Source organism: Lissotriton helveticus, chromosome 8 (genome assembly GCF_964261635.1).
Source record: "Lissotriton helveticus chromosome 8, aLisHel1.1, whole genome shotgun sequence".
NCBI classification, from domain to species: Eukaryota; Metazoa; Chordata; class Amphibia; order Caudata; family Salamandridae; genus Lissotriton; species Lissotriton helveticus.
Window position 1 is genome coordinate 1,245,975,338 of NC_136069.1, and position 18,542 is coordinate 1,245,993,879.

The following is an 18,542-nucleotide window of genomic DNA, read 5'->3' on the forward strand; positions in this document are numbered from 1 at the left end:
GGAGATGGGTCTAAAGCTGTCAGGTCTAGTGGGATCTAGTGATGGCTTTTTTAGAAGGGGGACAACTTTAGCGTGTTTCCAGGATGGGGGAATGGTCGCAGACTGAAGTGAGTTGTTAATTAGCATCCGCCCTTCTCGTAAGATGGAATCCTGGAATAGTCTAAATAGTTCTGGCTTAACAGGGTCTTCCGGGGAACCTGATTTGACTCTTTTAATCAGAGAGTCCATCTCAGTTTGCTCAATAGATGGTAAGCATTGTAGTAGGAATGGCGAGTCGATGGACCCCATAAGGTTGGAATTAGCACTGGGTCTATCTGAGGTTAAAGAGTTATAAATCCCTTTGACTTTGTCTACGAAAAAACAGGCCAGCTCTTCACATTGGGCATCAGACGCAATTAAATTACCTGGGCCTACTGGTATCTTGGTCAGATCTTTTACTAGGGTAAAAATGGTTTTGGAGCGATTGGTGCTGGAGTTGATCAGCTCTGTGTAGTATTTGGCTTTAGATAGTTTTATAAGTTTGTGGTAAGCTTTAGTAGCTACTCTAAAGTTAATTTTAGCCAAATGATCATACGACCTCCTCCAGAGGCGCTCCAACTGCTTACATTGTTTTTTCTGTAATGTAAGGGCCTCAGAGTACCACGGATGAGTTTGGCCCCGCTTGGGCCTAGAGCATTTCATAGGAATGAAATGGTCGAGTACTCGTATCACAGGTGCATTTGAACCTGTGCCTGCTGTGGGCATTTTGAACACAGCAGTGTGCAACCTTCAGTCTTGGCTGTTGTATACAACCTCACTTGTGGCCGGTGGCCGTTTTAACTTCCCTTTCCAGAGCTCACAGTAGTGATGTATGTATCGTGTCTGGGTTGGCAATCAACTAGTAGAGATGAAGATAAGAGCCCTTTTTGTCCCATTAGAGCAGAAGCTCCACATTAACCTTCTGAAGCATTATCCACTGCATATCTGGAAATGGATAGACCTTTAAGATGTCTATTCCTAAAGGCCAATCATTTGACATGCTTCCTGAACGTCGGACATCAGCTGGTGGACTACGAATGGCATTGTCTTCCAATGATGGGCAAAACATTTTTGCCTGGTGGTGTGTGCTTTGATTGGATTTTTTTTAACTACTGCAGAGAACGTGTAGTGTCACGCTTACTGTGCACTTCAGCTTTCGCCAAGAGGTTCCCGGGAGACTCATTCCACCCACAGTGTAACTCAGGTCTCCTTTGGTACACAGAGAAACTAAAAGGCTGGAAGTTTTGGGTAAGAAGGTCCTTTCTGCTTGTTGTACAGTCTTCAAATCTCAGTGCTACCTGCCTCTTAGCAAGGTATACTCATGCCCTTTGGGACACGGACAAATTATTAATTTACCAGACATTCTTCAGCATCCTTTTTCAGGAATGGCCAGGACGTTTCTAGAAGAATTATTGGGGGGGTGAGCCTATATATTGCAGATTCTATTGCAAGGGCCATGAGTCCAGCAGCCGTCCGTTTCTTCCTCCTCCCCCATCACCACCAAGGAAGCCGCTTTAATGTGCTTTTGTCAGAGCATCAAGGACTTTGTCTTTCTTTCTAAAGGTCTGGACGGCCATAACTTTGAACCAATTGGTTCTCCAGTTGTAGAAAGTCGATATGCCCCACCCTTTCAACACGTTCCTTTTCATACCCCTCCTTAGACATCCATCCCTGCGGAAGACCATTTCCTTATCCTGCAACAAGAGGTGGCAGTTTTTCCTACAGGAGGGAGTGGTGGAGTTGGTTTAGGAGCAGGAAATTGGTTAGGAGTTCTGCTCCTGATACTTTCTGGTGCCCAAGAAGGTCTGTTCTCGTGTGTTTTGATCTGGCATCGGCACCTGAGGTCTTCACAAATGTGATGGCAACAATAACTGCAAGTCTCAGGAGGCTGGAAATCCCAGTGTTTGGGCCCTGGACAACTGGCTGCTCAAAAATTAGATGATTGTATCACTTGCATTTAACAGCATCCTTGCTGTTCGAACTGAGCTTCTTTTTCAACCTGCTAAAATCTCACCTGGACCCCTCACAGCACCTCTTGTTCATTAGGGCACCTCTGGACACAAACTCACTTCTAATCTTCTCTCCTCTCCAGAAAATCTGAGACATTCATGTTATGATTCTGGTGTTTCTGGAGAGTGATGAAATCCCAGTCCTGATGTTCTTAAGCCTGCATAGGTTTTCTAGCTTCCTGTATCCTCCTAGACATGCATGCACATTAGGTCTATGCATTGGTGGCTTTACACGCAGTCGTTTCAACATGGGGGAGACCAATCAGACACCATGGTGGTCTCCTAGAATGCTGCGTCCGATCTTGTCTGGTGGTTAGTAAAGGGGATACCCTTCTGTCACTCACTCACTGTATTCACAGTAGCGAAGGATGCAATCTGGAGAACCCATTGGAGGCCGGTGGTCTCCAGAGGAGCAGGAGCTTCATGTTAGCCTGCTAGAACTAAGAGCAATCTGGCTGACACTCAAAACCTTTGTCCTTTCCATTCATGTCCAATCAGTCCAGATCTTGACAAAAAACATGATCGCGATGTGGTACATCTACAAGCAGGGAGGAGTAGGGTCTCAACTGTGCTGTCATGAGGCGCTCAGGTTATGGGTGGGAGAGGTTAACCCCAATCATGCAGCTGGGTCTCTGAATTTCATGGCCAACAGTCTGAGCTGGTGTCATCTTGTAGACTGAGTGCTGTGTTCACTAGTAGGAGAGCAGGACATCTTCCCTATTGGGAACACCTCAGGCAAAACTTTTCCCCATGCTGGATAATGCTCAGTGTCTTCCGTTCCGTGTCCGCCAATATCCTTTTAGGGTAGAATCAGGAGACTTATTTCAGTTGCATTTTTCCGCTTAACTGCATATTTCTCTGCACACCCTTGATTCCTCAAGATTTGTTGTATTCAGGCCTTATGCACATCTACTTATGCCCCCTGCTCCATCTATCTTCCAAAGGGGACCTCCTCTACCAGCACTGTAGGGGGTCTTGCACCCCAGCCACCAGACTCTCCACCCTCACATCTAGAAATTGAGTATGCGCACTTGAACAACTTTCTGCTACCTCCAGTAGTGGTAAATATTCATTCTGCATGCCTCTTCTCCTCAAACAGTCCACTCTAGAAGGTGGAACGGGTTTGGCACTTAGTACGCAGAAACAGTGTGGATCCCTTACAGGACTGTCTTTTAGAGATCCTTCACCATGCACTCTTGCTGACTTAGGAGGGTTGTATGGTGGGCACTATTAAGGGGTACCTGACAGCCTCATCGGTGTTCCTCGGCCTTCCAGATCAGCCCTCCCTTTAAACCCTCCACTGTGATGCGATTCCTAAAAAGCTGCTGATTTTGTATCCACGAACCTCTTCAGTCAATCCCTAACGGGATTTGAATCTAGTGTTAACATTTTTGATGGGGCTCAAAGTTTGATCACTTTCGGATCTATTCAAGAGATGAGGAATCTGCAAGTAGATAGTTTCAACCAAAAAGATCATTACTAAAGGTAAGTAGCTCTTTCTATACCCCTTTTTGTGTTGAATGTGTTTGCTGTGTGCATGTTTTATCATCTTATAAATACAAGTGTTATTTGTGTTGCTTTACTTCATGATAAAATGCTGTTGAATTTATATTTTTTATTCCGAAATTAAAGACGTGTGCTCACACAAGCATTCTAAAGCATGCAACGAAAATACTGGCCCTTTGTACAGAAGTACCGACCATGAACTAGTTTGCCTTGTGTAAGACTTAAGTCCACCACTTACAATGCAAGTTTCATCTACTGACTCCTTTTCTTATTAGTCTTGTTTGACTATACAGCTTGCCTCTGCTAATCAGTCTGTTCAGGAAAGGTGGTCCTACCCAAGGCTGCTATATTGTTATAGCCTACGATGTTGCCTCATTATGGGATTTTCCTTCAAAGACAGCTGGGAGAACAGACAGTTTCCTGCATATTGCCAAGCGTCTCTTGACAAAACGCCATACCGATTGTCTTTGAAGAAACTTGTCCATTAGATACTGGAGCATTTATCGATTTCCTTTTTCAGATCTTAACTTTTCTACAGGGACTGTAAAGCTGATTATAAATCTGACATCCCGGAGAAAGGAAAATGCATATAAAGAAACAGACAGTGGAACATTTTAAGAAACTTTCTGGAGAAATTACTGGAATATGCATTACGGTTATTGATGGCCCTACAAGAGATCTACTGAAGTATTGACCATAAAACCTGATCTAGGATAAACTTTACATGTATATATATATAAATCTGTGTGTGGGTGTATATATATATATATATATCTCCTACTGGCGGTCACCAGTAGGTATATATAGTTAGGACCTAGTTTCCATAGGAAATCCACAACATTCTATTGGGAATAGCTTTGGCACGGTTAATGAATGTACGCGATTTCCTCAAAGAAGATGGCCTGTTACGCTCCGCTCCTTCCCTGAAAGTTTTGGGGGGATTCGTCAAGCGGGGGCCGAGAAAAAAGGGGGGTCCCAAAACGTGCTTTTCCAATGTTCATTTCCATAGGACATTTAGACACGGCTACAGGCCGAACCGCTGAACGGAATTACACCAAACTTGGCAAAATGGTAGGGACTGGTACGCAGTAGGGCCTTTTCCATATTTGGTGAAAATCACTCCAGTGGTTTTTATGAAAATTAACTTCAAAAGAATGTATATATCTATATGCGCGCTTCGAGCGCTTTGGGTACGCGTACCGGTAAGCGCACCCGGCGCGCCACGGAAGTGTGCGAGCGGAAAGCTGATTGGCTCTCGGGTGTCTGTGAACATTCCAAACGGTCCGGAGAGTCCGCCATCTTGTGTCTCGGTAGAACCGAGACACAAGAGGTGAAAAACAAAAGGGGAAAACTTTAAAGGGGGGCAGGGTAGAGACCCCATGACCCCCTAGGTTTTCTCAGGGGGGCCTAGCAGGACCCCGAAGGGCAAAAAAGCTATTTTTTATTTTTTTTTATTTCGCGGAGTACGCTCACGGCGCATTTACACGTACGCGTACATGTGCGTTTACCCGTACACGTACCCTGAGCGTACCACAGGGGAAAACAGTGGAAAAAGGGGGTCCCAAAATGAGTTTTTCCCCATGCAATTTTCCATAGGACATCTAGCCCTTCTCAGGGGGTCCCAGAAGAACCCCAAGGGCCAGAAAAAAGAAAGTTTCGAAAACGCGTACCCAGCGATTTAAAAAAAAAAAAAAAGGGCTAGGGGGTCAGGGGGTCTCTACCCTGCTCCATTTTTGCGTTTTCCACTCTTGTTTTGGGCTCTCTTGTGCCTCAGTTGTCCTGAGAAACAAGATGGTGGCCAACACTTCTTGGTTTGGACAGTTTGGAATGTTGACAGACGACTGCCAGCCAATCAGGAGTGTGCACAGACCTTTCCGACCATGGGCTGCATTGATTGGCTGTGAACACTCCAAACCAGGAAGTTTGGGTAGCCCCACTCCTTAATCCCATACTAAACGGCATATGGAATGACTCCCTTGGGACAGGCACATTTCCGGATTCTTGGAAACATGCCAAACTGGTCCCCATTCTTAAAAGAATCAATGCAGACCCAGATGAACCAGCTAATTATAGGGCCATTTCCTTATTGCCCGCCCCAGCCAAGGTCCTCAAAGCTGGTACATCAGCAACTAGCAGGTTTCTTTGAAACCCACGGTTTATTCCATGACTCCCAACATGGATTTAGACCAGGCCACAGCACCGAGTCAGCCTTGATAGAGATGGCGGATTCTGTGCGATGGAAGCTGGACGGGGGTTCAAGAGCGGTGTTGGTGCTTCTTGATTTGTCGGCAGCATTCGACACCGTCTCTCACCCCGTCCTGCTTGACCGCCTCAGGTCTAAGGGTATTCAAGGCAAGGCCTTGGACTGGCTGTCCTTTTTTTTAATCTAATCGGACACAGGCAGTATTTACTCCCCCCTACACCTCTGACAGTCGCCCGCTAAAGTGGGGAGTCCCTCAGGGCTCCTCACTGAGCCCCCTTTTATTTAACGTTTACTTTTCCCCCCGGCTGAGCTCATTGCTCAGTCAGGAATTAAGGCAACCTCGTATGCTGATGATATTCAGCTTTTATTTTCTTATGACACTCCCACTCATACCACGTTCGACCCACTAAAAGATTGCCTCCGTAACATCGCCCGCTGGATGGACAATAACTTTCTGCGCTTGAATGCTGGAAAAACCGAGGTTCTCTTTTTTCACCAATCCTCTCTGTTGGACTCGAACCTTTGGTGGCCATTCGACCTGAGCATGCCCCCCTCCCCCAAGGATTCAGTGAAAAACTTGGGGGTCAGATGGGATTCTAACCTTTCTTTTCATAATCAAGTTCAGACGGTGTCTGCTGCCTGTTTTTCAAAAATTCGGATGGTTAAAAAGTTTATCAACTTCCTTCCTAGCAACACCAGGAAAACAGTCGTACAGGCATTAATAACATCCCATCTGGATTATGCCAATGGCCTGTATCTCGGGCTCGCAACTGGACTTTGCCACCGATTACAGACAGTCCAGAATGCTGCAGTCCGGCTGGTTTGTGGCATCTCATTACAAGAGCACATCCCGCCACATCGACGCAAGCTACACTGGTTACCAATTCAAAAAAGGGCAGAATTCAAAGCCCTTACCTTGGCTCATCGTGCGATCAAGGGACAGGGCTCCGCATATCTCTCTTCCTGTCTCTGCCCTTATAGCAATGCCAGACCCCGTCGATCCAGTTTAAAAGCCTTGCTGTCTACCCCCAGATTTAAAAAAGTACGTTCTGGGGGAAAAACCTTCCAGGTCTGTGCCTCCTCCCAATGGAACAAACTCCCCATTTCCATCTGGATGATTCAGGAGGAGCTGCCTTTTCGTAAAGCGTTAAAAACTTTTCTCTTCTGTTAAAATCACTGGTTTAAGATTCAGCAAACCTGCAGAAGCGCCGGGACACCCCGTTGGGGTAGCTGTGCGCTATACAAAACAAACTAAATAAATAAATCTTGTGCTCGGTAGACCGAGGCACAAAAGAAGCAGAAAAACAAACATGTAGAATGCAAAAAGGGGGCAGGGTAGAAACACCCTCACCCCCTAGGGCTGCTCAGGTGGTCCCACAAGGATATTAACATATTTAAACGTTATCCGCTAATAGAATTAGCATTTAGAAAACCTTTGAAATTTGTTGAAAAAAAACATAGGTTTCACGCCTGATATAGTTAGGAATTAGCATTTAAAAAACCTTGCAAATTCACTGAAAAAACCATAGGTTTCAGGCCTTATATAGTTAGGAATTAGCATTTAAAAAACCTTGCAAATTCACTGAAAAAACCATAGGTTTCAGGCCTTATATAGTTAGGAATTAGCATATAAAAAACCTTTGAAATTCACTGAAAAAACCATAAGTTTCAGGCCTTATATAGTTAGGAATTAGCATTTAAAAAAAACATTGAAATTGCTCCTATATAGTTAGTTCTACTAACTATATTTCGCGCACCCGCAATACACTGCTGATGATGTCACATATTACATCATTCATGACATGGTCAGTGACATCACTGATGACATCTCAAATGACATCAATGATGACATCACTGATGACATTATCCACGTGACAATCACATACACCTTTTCATACACTAGTAAAATCTTTCATCACTCTTTGTAAAATACAGAGTATCATATTTGAATCCATTGACACAGCAATACAAGTATTTAAAAACCCACTCATTGATTCCTAGATGTATACACACATCTAATCACTTACCTGTAGATTCACTCATACATGCTGTCAATGAACAATACAACACTATCAAAAATACTTATTCACCTATACCGACATTACACACCAGCACACAACCTTTTCACATATGAAGTTATCCTACTCACTTATGCAAGCAATGGATCATACTTACATACTTACTTAGCTACACACTTATACAAACACCACTTCATATATTCATTTAGATAGTAAGTCATATTTAGTATATTATAAAATCATTATTACAAGTATACAGTTATCCATACAGTCACTTACACAATCATTGAGTCTTATGTATACTTATTTATATACAACAACTGACACATACACTGCCTTTTATTTTTCTAGTTTGTTGGACATGTTCCATTGAGAAATATATTTGCTCATCACCACACCCATAAAGATATTCATTCACCCAAACAACTGTTAGAACATGTAGTTTTAACTTCATATATCTACTGAATCAACTATGCACACATCTTTGGGCAGTCGCACACCTTCTACCGAACCACACACACATTCACTCTCCCATACAAATACTCAGTTAACTAATCAATAACTAACATAGACTTTCACATAGCTAGTAACCAACTGGAGAACCAGTTTACACAACAACTGCCAAAGTGATAGATATTCACGCAGTTTAATCACTATCCACTATATTTAGTGAGACACTATAAATTGTTAAAGTCCTCCATCCAAATATTTATTTTTATATATCCACTCATACTTCAATGCAAATTGCTATATATATAATTAATATTTAAATAACGAAGCAAACCACATTCACCGGATGATGTCATCAGTGATGTCATCATTGATGTCATTTGAGATGTCATCAGTGATGTCACTGACCAGGTCATGAATGATGTAATATGTGACATCATCAGCAGTGGATTGCGGGTGCGCGAAATATAGTTAGTACAACTAACTATATAGGAGCCATTTATTTATTTTTTTTATTTTATTTTTTTATTGAAATAACAACAAGAACACAACAAACATCACAAGGCATTAATGACAATTGAGCAGTTGGTCATGGGTCCGTACAGAAGGCGCTCCGGCACATAGTATACAGTCAGTAACATAAGAAAAAAAAAGGGGGGAGGAGGGGGGCAGCGAGGAGTAAAGCAATAATACCTGTAAAGTCAATAAGTGGAATGTCAATCATGGGGATAAAGCGACATCAGGGAGTAAAGCATGTGGGGGGGTGCAAATGAGTTCCACTGCGACCAAATTCTACTCCATTTCTTGGTTCGACCCCGTGACAGGTAAACTGTTTTCTCCCTAAACATGCACCAGTCCATGTTTTCCTTCCTGGACAATTCAGTAGGCGGCCTGTTGGAGCCCCACAGCTGTGCAATGTCTCTTTTCGCAATCATATTGCCCAGGGTGGCCCAGGCGGTCTGAGCCGTAGTATAGTCAGTGGGCTCCCAGACATTAAGGAGACAACGCCTGGCTTCGGGAGTTAATGCAACACCAGTCACCCTTTCCATTACAGCATGTACACGGGACCAAAATTCACACACCACCGGGCATTCCCGCAGAATGTGGAGAAAGGTGCCAACCATACCGCATCCACGCTTACACTGATCATCCACAGAATAACCCATGCGAACCAGACTCGGGCCAGTGACGTACACACGATGGAGGATCTTGAGTTGAACGAATCGAAGGCGGGCTGGTATGGCGACCTCCTTGGGCGAGGACAAGGCGGACTGCCAGTCCTCATCATCCAATTCTAGACCATCTGAGGTCCACGAGGCCCTGAGGCGCACACGCAGATCAGCCCTATTGTTTATGAGCTTCTTATAAATCAGTGAAATTGTGCTATCGGGTACATGTCCATCAAGGATACGATCCTCGAGGGGAGAGGAGTCAGGAAGATCCATACCCACAGTGAAAACTGACAATAGGGCATGCCGGACCTGGGCATATCGGAAATATTCCCTATCCCCCAGGTCGTATTCAGCCTGTAGCACCGCAAAGGACTTAACGTCCCCTTTGGACCATAGATCCCCCACCTTGCTGATACCAATCATATCCCATTTATCAAAACCTTTCGTATACCATAGATTACCCAAACATTCAGAATCATACAAGGGGGTCGCACGGGTAAATCTGTCATTCCATAGGAGCCATTTCAATGGTTTTTTTAAATGCTAATTCCTAACTATATAAGGCCTGAAACCTATGGTTTTTTCAGTGAAAAAAAAAAAATATATATATATATATATATATATATATATATATATATATATATATATATACATATATATATATATATATATATATATATATATATACATATATATCAAAAACCTGGTAAATGAAGTGTTTTTACTCTTTTTACTCTATTTATAATTGACAGCATTGTTTTGCACAAGCACCTTGATTACAAATAATGTACTTATATGTTATGACCAGATTGTGCTCCAAAATTGTGCATAAGAATTATCAATGTACTTTACATTTAAATGAAAGGTGAAAATGGCGGAAAAACTAAGCGATCTAGTAGGAACAGTGGGCTAGCAGTGTAGAAATACGCACAAGGTTAGAAACAAACAAGGGATCGTAATGGACACCTAGCACTTTAAATGGCGATCTAGACAGCCAGGCTCTATGGTCCAGTTTAAGGCATATCGCAGAAACTTGTAGACCGTCCATATCTCTGCACAATTGGTGAAATGAAATAAATATTGAAAAAGAATAACTGTACATACATGTAAGCAATCTTTGGAGAATAACACTTGTCCTTATACATAGTTGGCTCTATTCTGAGAATACTTTTTTAATCTTTCAGGACTTCCTTTGTCAAATAGAGCGGTACTGCAAGCAGTGCCACCTGACAACACCAATCACGTTTCCTCCTGAACATCCAGTGGAAGAAGTAGGACGCCTGTTACTATGTTGCCTGTTAAAGCATGAAGATTTAGGTATGTGATTTTGGAATGTAATTTTATTTTCCTCCCCTTAAATTTGCACACGTCTTAATTAGCTGTATCATTTTCCATCACAGGTCACGTAGCCTTGTCTTTAGTTCATCAAGGTTGCCTTGGAGTCGACCAAACAAAGCACCGTACCTTACCCAAATCTGTGGTAGATGTATGCCGTGTTGTCTACCAAGCAAAATGCTCTCTGATCAAGGTACATATTTTGTTTGAGTAGCTTATGCTATTGTCTTGTTAATTTATGAATACTTTCATTTCAGGATTTCATTTCAGTTTAAGAGAATTGTTCAATTATTGTTTCAGACCCATCAAGAGCAAGGTCGCTCCTACAAAGAAGTATGTGCTCCAGTCATTGAGCGATTGAGATTTTTGTTCAATGAATTGCGGCCAGCAGTGTGCAATGATTTGTCTATAATGTCCAAGTTGAAGCTTTTGAGCTCGTTGCCCCGATGGCGAAGAGTAGTTCAAAAGATCATCCGAGAGAGGAGGAAAAAGAGAGGTTAGTGCACATTGTGAATGTTCATTTGTTTTAGTTCTGTTTTTCCTCTCGACATTTCACACACTTTCGACTTCATCCCAGTTCCTTTAAAACAGGACGTTGTACTACTTCTCTCCTGTCCATTTCTGTGCATCCAATTGAATATGCTTCAATGTAGAATGGGGTGTTTTCTGTTTGCCTTAACCTGCCTGCTAACCTTTAGGACCATAGTGTGGTCTAACTATGCATCCTACAGATTTGAGTAAGAGTTGCTGTGGTGCCAAATCAAGGTAATTCCCAAGAATATAGATGTCATTTTGTGGGTAAGATCCGAAGAACTTATTTTGAACAATTTGTTGCTGCTGTATTTTGTATTTTTGTGGCTGCTCTCCCAGTCTATTACCAACCATGAATGCTCCATCTAGGACTCCCTCCCGGCCACTACTGACAGAACTTCACTGGCTGCCAGTGCGACTACGGACCAAATTCAAAATCTTGTGTACAATTCACAAGTGCCTGATGGGGAAAGGACCAAAATATCTCACCTCAGCCTTCCTTCCTTATGTTCCTGGACGTTCACTACGATCAAGCAGCCTCCAGCTCCTTAAGGTTCCAAAAATTAAAAAAACTCGGCAAGGAGGCAGAGCCTTAGCATACACAGGGCCTGTCCTATGGAACACCCTGCCCCTCGCATTAAAACTTAGTACTGATCACCTGTCTTTCCGAAAAACCCTGAAAACGTACCTTTTTTCCAGCATCTAATTCACTCCCCTCCTACCACCCACTAAAAATGTTTATGGGCAGAGTAGCTGGTCTCCTTTGTATGGCAAAGCGCGGAGATACCCCTTCGGGGGTCTATTCAGGCGCTATAGAAGCATATAAATAAATAAATAAATAAATAAACCATGCATAGGAGATAGTTTATTCATTTATAGGGAAAGCATAGTGATGAGGATCTAAAGACTATCTGTGATGGTATGCCAAATAAATCATATAGTGAAAAGTAAATGTTTTGGTGAAAAAAATAACTGCAATTATTTACCAACTCGTGTTACACAGTACCAGGTTTTGCATGCAGCACCATAGAAGGGCAGACTTGCAGTTCAAAAGAATATGTAAGGCCACATCTTGTACTTGCTCCTGTGAGCAGGGTCCAGAAGAATGTTGTTTTGTGGTGTACCTGCCTATTTAATCAGTCTCTGGCTCTATAAACTCTCCTTTCTCCGTTTATTTGGAAGAATAATTCTGTGTTTTATTAACCATTGCCAGTGGTTCATTAGTTTGCCATCACACCCTTAGAAGGACAGTTCTTGAAACATGTGCATACTCTATATTGAAAGCTATTTGAGAATAGATAATCAAAGTGCCTGGCATTTCGAGTCTTGAAGCTGCCACTGAGTTCTGGGACACCTTCCTGCAGACTAAGGTATTGATCAGCCCTTTTTTCTTACAAAAATATGTTTGGGCTATGGATTGCTCTTGGTTAGGCTGCACTCACACTTGTTAACAAACATATGCAGTAAGGTGGTGTAGCATGTTTTGCTGCAAAATCTGCTGCCCTAAAGCAGTGGCGGGCCTTAGACATCTAATGACTTGTCTCCGCAGGATATGTTAGCCAATTTTGGAAAAGAGTCCTGTGCCCTAGGAGCTTGTATGTTTTGAAAAGGCAGTGCTGCAAACATTAGAAGTGAGTAGAGGGTCAAGATTACAATGAAAGTGTGAAAATGTGATAGGCTGCAAAAGAGAATTCAAATAAGCCAATGACTATTCCGTGCAGTTACAATATTGCCTGTAGGTGTTGCAGTACACAGGGAGATATAGTGGTCCGTCTAATCTTGTTGTTGATACTTTCTCTGTGTCATTCTTCAGTGCCTTCAACAACTAGCACCTTATTGAAACAGCAAAGTAGCCTAGTGGGTGATAATTTCTTTTACTAGGCACCAAAAACTAAGCTTTTATACCACAACCCTAATGAATATCTTCTTAACTTTCAGATCTTGCTCTAGTCTTGAAATTGAGAAAGCCAACTTCCACTTCAAAAATGCATTAACATATTATTAAGCTACAGAACTGAGTCATTGACATTTTACAGTACATAACCTACAATGCTTATATGGTACAGACTGGATATCCCTGTAAGCAATGCAAAGTGTGTGATGCAGGATGGCTGGCTTGAAACCATACAAGACTCCATAATCTGGACTTTGTTCAAGCATTGTGTTTTTTTAATTACATTTGATATTACTGTGAGTGGGTGGACAGCCCAGCCTAATTTTAGTATAGGGACGGACTGGTCCCTAAAGGCCTCTTTTATGAATTATTAAAGCAGTTGATGATTATTGACAACTTCTCTTTTTTTAAGTTCCCAAAAAATCAGAATCTACAGATGTGGACGAATCTAAAATTGGCAATGAAGAAGGCGACTTGGAAGAAGCATGTGTTGTGCCCCTAAGTCCTTTGGCCTTGGACAAGTGCCCTTTGCCCATCAGATCACCAAAGGTAATTTGTGTAGGCTGAAAAGTGTCCTAAACTGATTTCAGTGCAACTTATATGATTTCCTCCTTAGGTTTGTCATTCTAAACAGCATTGAAGTTAACTTTAAGAAAACTCTGATCATCCTTCACTTTAAAGGTGACTGAATATTAAAGTCGCTTACTTTTTAGCATTCTGAGATTCACTGAGTTGAAAATTAGGTTTACACGCTTCCAGAAATATTTAAATGGATGGAGTTTTTTGTTAAGTGTCTTGAGACATGGTTTCTTTTAACAGTTTTCAGTCCTTTAATTCACCTCATGTTTTGAGTGGGTCCAGAATCTTTGTCTAGACCTTGACATAGAGTGCCTTCTTTAGTCAAAGTTGTAGCTCCTGTCTGCTTCGGACCCCAGAGATGAAAGATAGTGGCTGTCCAAGTTCTGCCTTATTGCCTTTCTGCCCATGTTCCACCATCTCTAAACCATAAACCAAAACTATCTGCCCAATTTAGAAGTGGTTGTTGACTCCGGTTGGGTCATGTTAGGGGAGGGGATGGTAAGTGATTGAGGGCACTGGCTTCAAGGCACTTATAAAGTTCAAAACATATGCTCTAAGACTTCTTTATGATGTTAAGAAAGAACAAAGAAGCATATTCTTCTGACCCAGCCACCTATATTAGCAAGACATTGTTCAACTCGTCCCAAAGGTAGACAGGTTGTTTTTCTGGCACTGCATTCATAAAAGCATTCCACTGCAATGGCACTAGGATAGAGAAGGCTCTACCTCCTGATCTTGCCTTCTTAACCTTTGGAACCTGTAGAAGTGATAATTTCTCTGACTTTATGCCCTATTTCAGTATTTCTTTGGCAGTAGTCTCTATAAAAAGGGATGGTTTTTCCAGTGTGCAGCTTTATATCTGTAGCAGAGTTCCTTGAATTTAATCCATCTCTCAAATAGCAGCCAGTGCAAACTTCGTTGTGCTTTAGAGATGTGATCAAATTTGTGCAGGGTGAAAATCATCCTAACTGCTGAATTTTGCACAAACTAGAATTAATGAATAGATGTTTCAGGCAGCCCAATATAGCACACATTTGGTTTATTCAAGTCATGAATGTAGTTCCCCATTAGTCGCCACTGCTCTTAAATTGATCAGAATGCAGGAGAAGATATTTTCAGTAACTTTTTTTCTGTTTTTCTAATTCAGACTGCTTAAAAATTCATTGTGAAGGCTATGTTGGTGCTAATATATCAAAACAGAGTTGGAATTTTCTTGGCCTTATCCCTTTCCTGAATTGTCTTTAGGAAAGTTGTTCCCACTCACTGCGGTTGTGAAGGAAGATTCAGGTCTAAGTCTTATGCGCCTGTACTTTCAAAGTTCACTGGCTGCCACTGACAGCATCTTCATTGGCTTGGACATCTGCACCTGTTCAAGTTTGGACCAGACCACATAGACAGCATAGAGAGATGGATCAAAGGAGGTAGGCCAGAAAAGTCCAGCAAAAGAGTGAGTGAAAGGCCTACACTCTTGGGAACTGTCAGAGATAATTGTCCGAGAAATGTATATGACATCCTTTAAAGCGATCCCCAAGGAATAAGAGGGAAGCCTAAAGGAGCCACTGATTGAGTGAGGTATTGCTAACTGGTGTCCGCTCTGCTTTGGGCTGGTCTCGAACAATCACTTCTAAGTAGAGGATTGACGGACGGCAGTTGTTTGAGGGATATGAGGCTGCTGATAATACAGGAGAGGGTGGCATGGAATAACAATATCCTCAGTTGGACACTTGCCTATGGGGCAAATTCTTCCCCTGCTAAGGATTTCCCCTTCAGTTCATCTCAGGCCTCCCTGCCATTGGATTACAGTTTCCTTTGTAGGCCAAATAACGTATTTCCTTTTTGCCCTTGAGCATGATCTAGAGATCTTCCATGGCTCTTCCTATCCTGGACCCCATGTGGAAGAATGAGTCTCTTCAGGACCACACCAGAGAGCAGTCTAGGTCAACCATGGGACCAACCAAAAGCAAGCATAATGGTCTAGGAATTCTGTCCTCTTGATTAAGATGTGGGAATCTCCAGTACAGCTTTGGTATGAGAGAGGATCTTCTCGGGTAAATAGGTGAGGGAAATCATGGTGTCCGGACCTTTCTGGAGTATTCCAAGAAACAACCACTATGGCCCCCTCAGGGTCAGGAGGAATCCAAAACTCATTGTCAACTGTTTATGGCATGAATCAGTTGGTACTGGTGCATAACTGGAACCAGGAAAATAACTCTAGTATTTTCTAGTGGAATAAAAATAGACGGATCTGCTTCCTGTCAAAGGACTGCAATTCAGCAAACACTTAATGAATGCACTGCCCTTCAAGATGGTAACTTTGGCAGATGTCAACCATTTGCTTGAGAGGTCTACCTTGTTAAGATGATTGTATATATTGACTAACAGTGTCCAGAGAGTACCTAGTAAGTTCAAGTGACAGGCTGCATTAAGGCATCCTTTAGCTAGTGGAGCTATTGTTCACGTCTGATGGCATGCATGTCTTTCTGCCCTCAGGCTCTGTAAAACTCAGTGAGTACGGATTCATCCTTGGAAGGTTGAGATACCCGCTTGGGTTCTCTCTTAACTAGAGGTTTATGATCCAATTCCAAACTACTTCTGCATATCAATATACTTAAACTCTGTGTGTCGGACATAGCTTTAAGCCACAGGTCATGGACAGAGTGGTTAATGATGATGGACAACATGGTAACCATGCTCTACATCAACCAAAATAATTTGCTGCCCTTGTCTTGGGAAATCCAGAACATGTGGATGTGGTCTTTGAAACTGAAGATCAGCCTAATGACAAGACAACTGCTTGGTGTCAGAAACAACAAAAAACAAGCATTGGCATAGCCAATAGGTCCCGCCTTTGGGACCTTAAAAGTTTTTAGTTATGCTTTACATTATCGTAGGTGGAAGCTTTAACATATATATTAGGCATATTATAGAACTGCATTGAGAAATACTTATTTAAATTGTGTTTGTACAACTAAACTGCAGGGTACATATGAACAATACTAATAATAGGGTACCAAATTAAACTGGCAGAGAATTTAACAGAAGGATTGGGATAGTATAAACAAATGGCAACAGCAGCTGGTATAACATGGTTAAGGAGTAAGTTCTTCTGTATACATATATTAGAAATATGTGAATACATTCTTATATGAGCGGAATGTTTTTTCAAATTAAATTGCATACTAAAAACATATTTCTTCACTAATAAAGCAAATGTATGCACTTCAAGCAACAACTAAACTGAAGTCTTGGTAACCCGCTCACAATAGGGTTATTTTTTGTTCCACCTCATAGGCTTTGATTCTTCCCAAACCCAATTTATGTTCCCTGAAGTCAGTGTGCGTTTTGTGTGCGTATATATAGGGGTCGCGGTGCCTGCCACGGAATAAATACGGTAGAATGTATTCAAAAAGCCACAGGTACAAATGAAAGCAGGGCTGACTCGGACTTTCATCCTTTTACTGTTCAAAAAGCATTAGTGCATTACCATTAGGTTAGATAATAATAATAATAGCATGTAATGGTATAGTACAAAAAACTAACAGCTTGTAAAAAGTGGTATGTAAATAGAGCATTTTATTATTAAGAGTGATTCCCAAGCAGAGGCTTCTGGCCCTGCCTCTGCTTGGTGCCAACTTTACTATAGCATAGGCATACACAAGAACACTTAGTAACATTTATTTCATCTTGCACCTATAAATTAAACTCACTTGCAGAAAACAGGGTTCCATTCCAAACTATTGCAGTAAAATAATATATATATATTTAAAAAAAGAACGATTTTCATGCGTATCCGGAGGATTGTTGATGCACTCAACATTGTACATTTAGCATGCCCTGAAAAGTGCATAAAGAAAGAAATGGAAAGGGAAAAACGTATGAACAAGCAAATACAAATGAGCAACATAAATAGTTGTGGATGCAAACAGAGAGCAAGACACAGACAGGGAGAGAGGTACAGGTATAGATAGATACGCAGGCATACACTGGGATAGACAGAGATGAAGCAAAACAAGGGCAATGAGAACGGCTATACAAATAACTGAACAGAGACCGTAAAAGCTGGACATATACACAGAAACAAAGAAAGAGGCATGTTGCATTATCGTCACGGGGTACCACTGTCTTTATAACTTAGCCAAAAAGACACTTGGCGGCACCCCCTGCGCAAGACAACAGTTCCATTCACAAAGGTCCAATAATATATAGAACAACACGTTCAAACATATATACAAAAAAATCACTGTCTGCCAATGCAGTGCAACATGTTTTAATGCAAGGATTTTTAAGCTCACAACAACACAATTTTAAGTCACTCGAAACAGAGTACGTCAAAGTTCCCAAAAAATAAACTTTACCGCTCTGTTACATATACTGTATGCCTCTGCTCTGTTAACGGTAAGAGATGGAAAAAAAGAACGCGAAAGTGCGGCAGCGAAACTGAAAGACACCGCTCTAATTAAAACAGATGGCGGCCTGCACGCCGCTGCTCGCTCTCGCAAGGTGGATGCCGTGGGGGAAAACATTTGCTTAAAAAAGTGGGACATGCACCCTGTCTTTGGCCAATTGCGTGCTTTCTTTTTGTAAAGAGGCACGCAAGGCCCAATACAATTAATGCAAAAAAAAGCCACACGCACAAGTTTCAAATAAGTCCGGAGTGATTCCAAGAGGTCATCTCCTAGAGCAGCGCATGCACGCTGTGCTAGGCTCCACCTAAACAAAGGAATCCACCTTGCTCTGGAACCCTTAAGGAGAACTGGTCTAAGCCGATGTCCTTCCTGGAATAGACACACATATTTCCCTTGCTGCCAGAGGAACTTTTTCCACAAC

At 42.0% G+C, this 18,542-nt stretch overlaps 1 protein-coding gene across 1 annotated transcript in view; it reads left to right on the forward strand.

Annotated features, from left to right (window-relative positions):
- Positions 1-18,542, forward strand: part of HERC2 (HECT and RLD domain containing E3 ubiquitin protein ligase 2) — a 1,611,099-nt gene that overhangs the window by 332,485 nt on the left and 1,260,072 nt on the right. Inside the window, 4 exon segments of the mRNA XM_078658234.1 lie at positions 10,561-10,693; positions 10,777-10,904; positions 11,012-11,207; positions 13,549-13,685. Of these exon segments, the coding sequence (XP_078514360.1) occupies positions 10,561-10,693; positions 10,777-10,904; positions 11,012-11,207; positions 13,549-13,685 (594 nt within the window).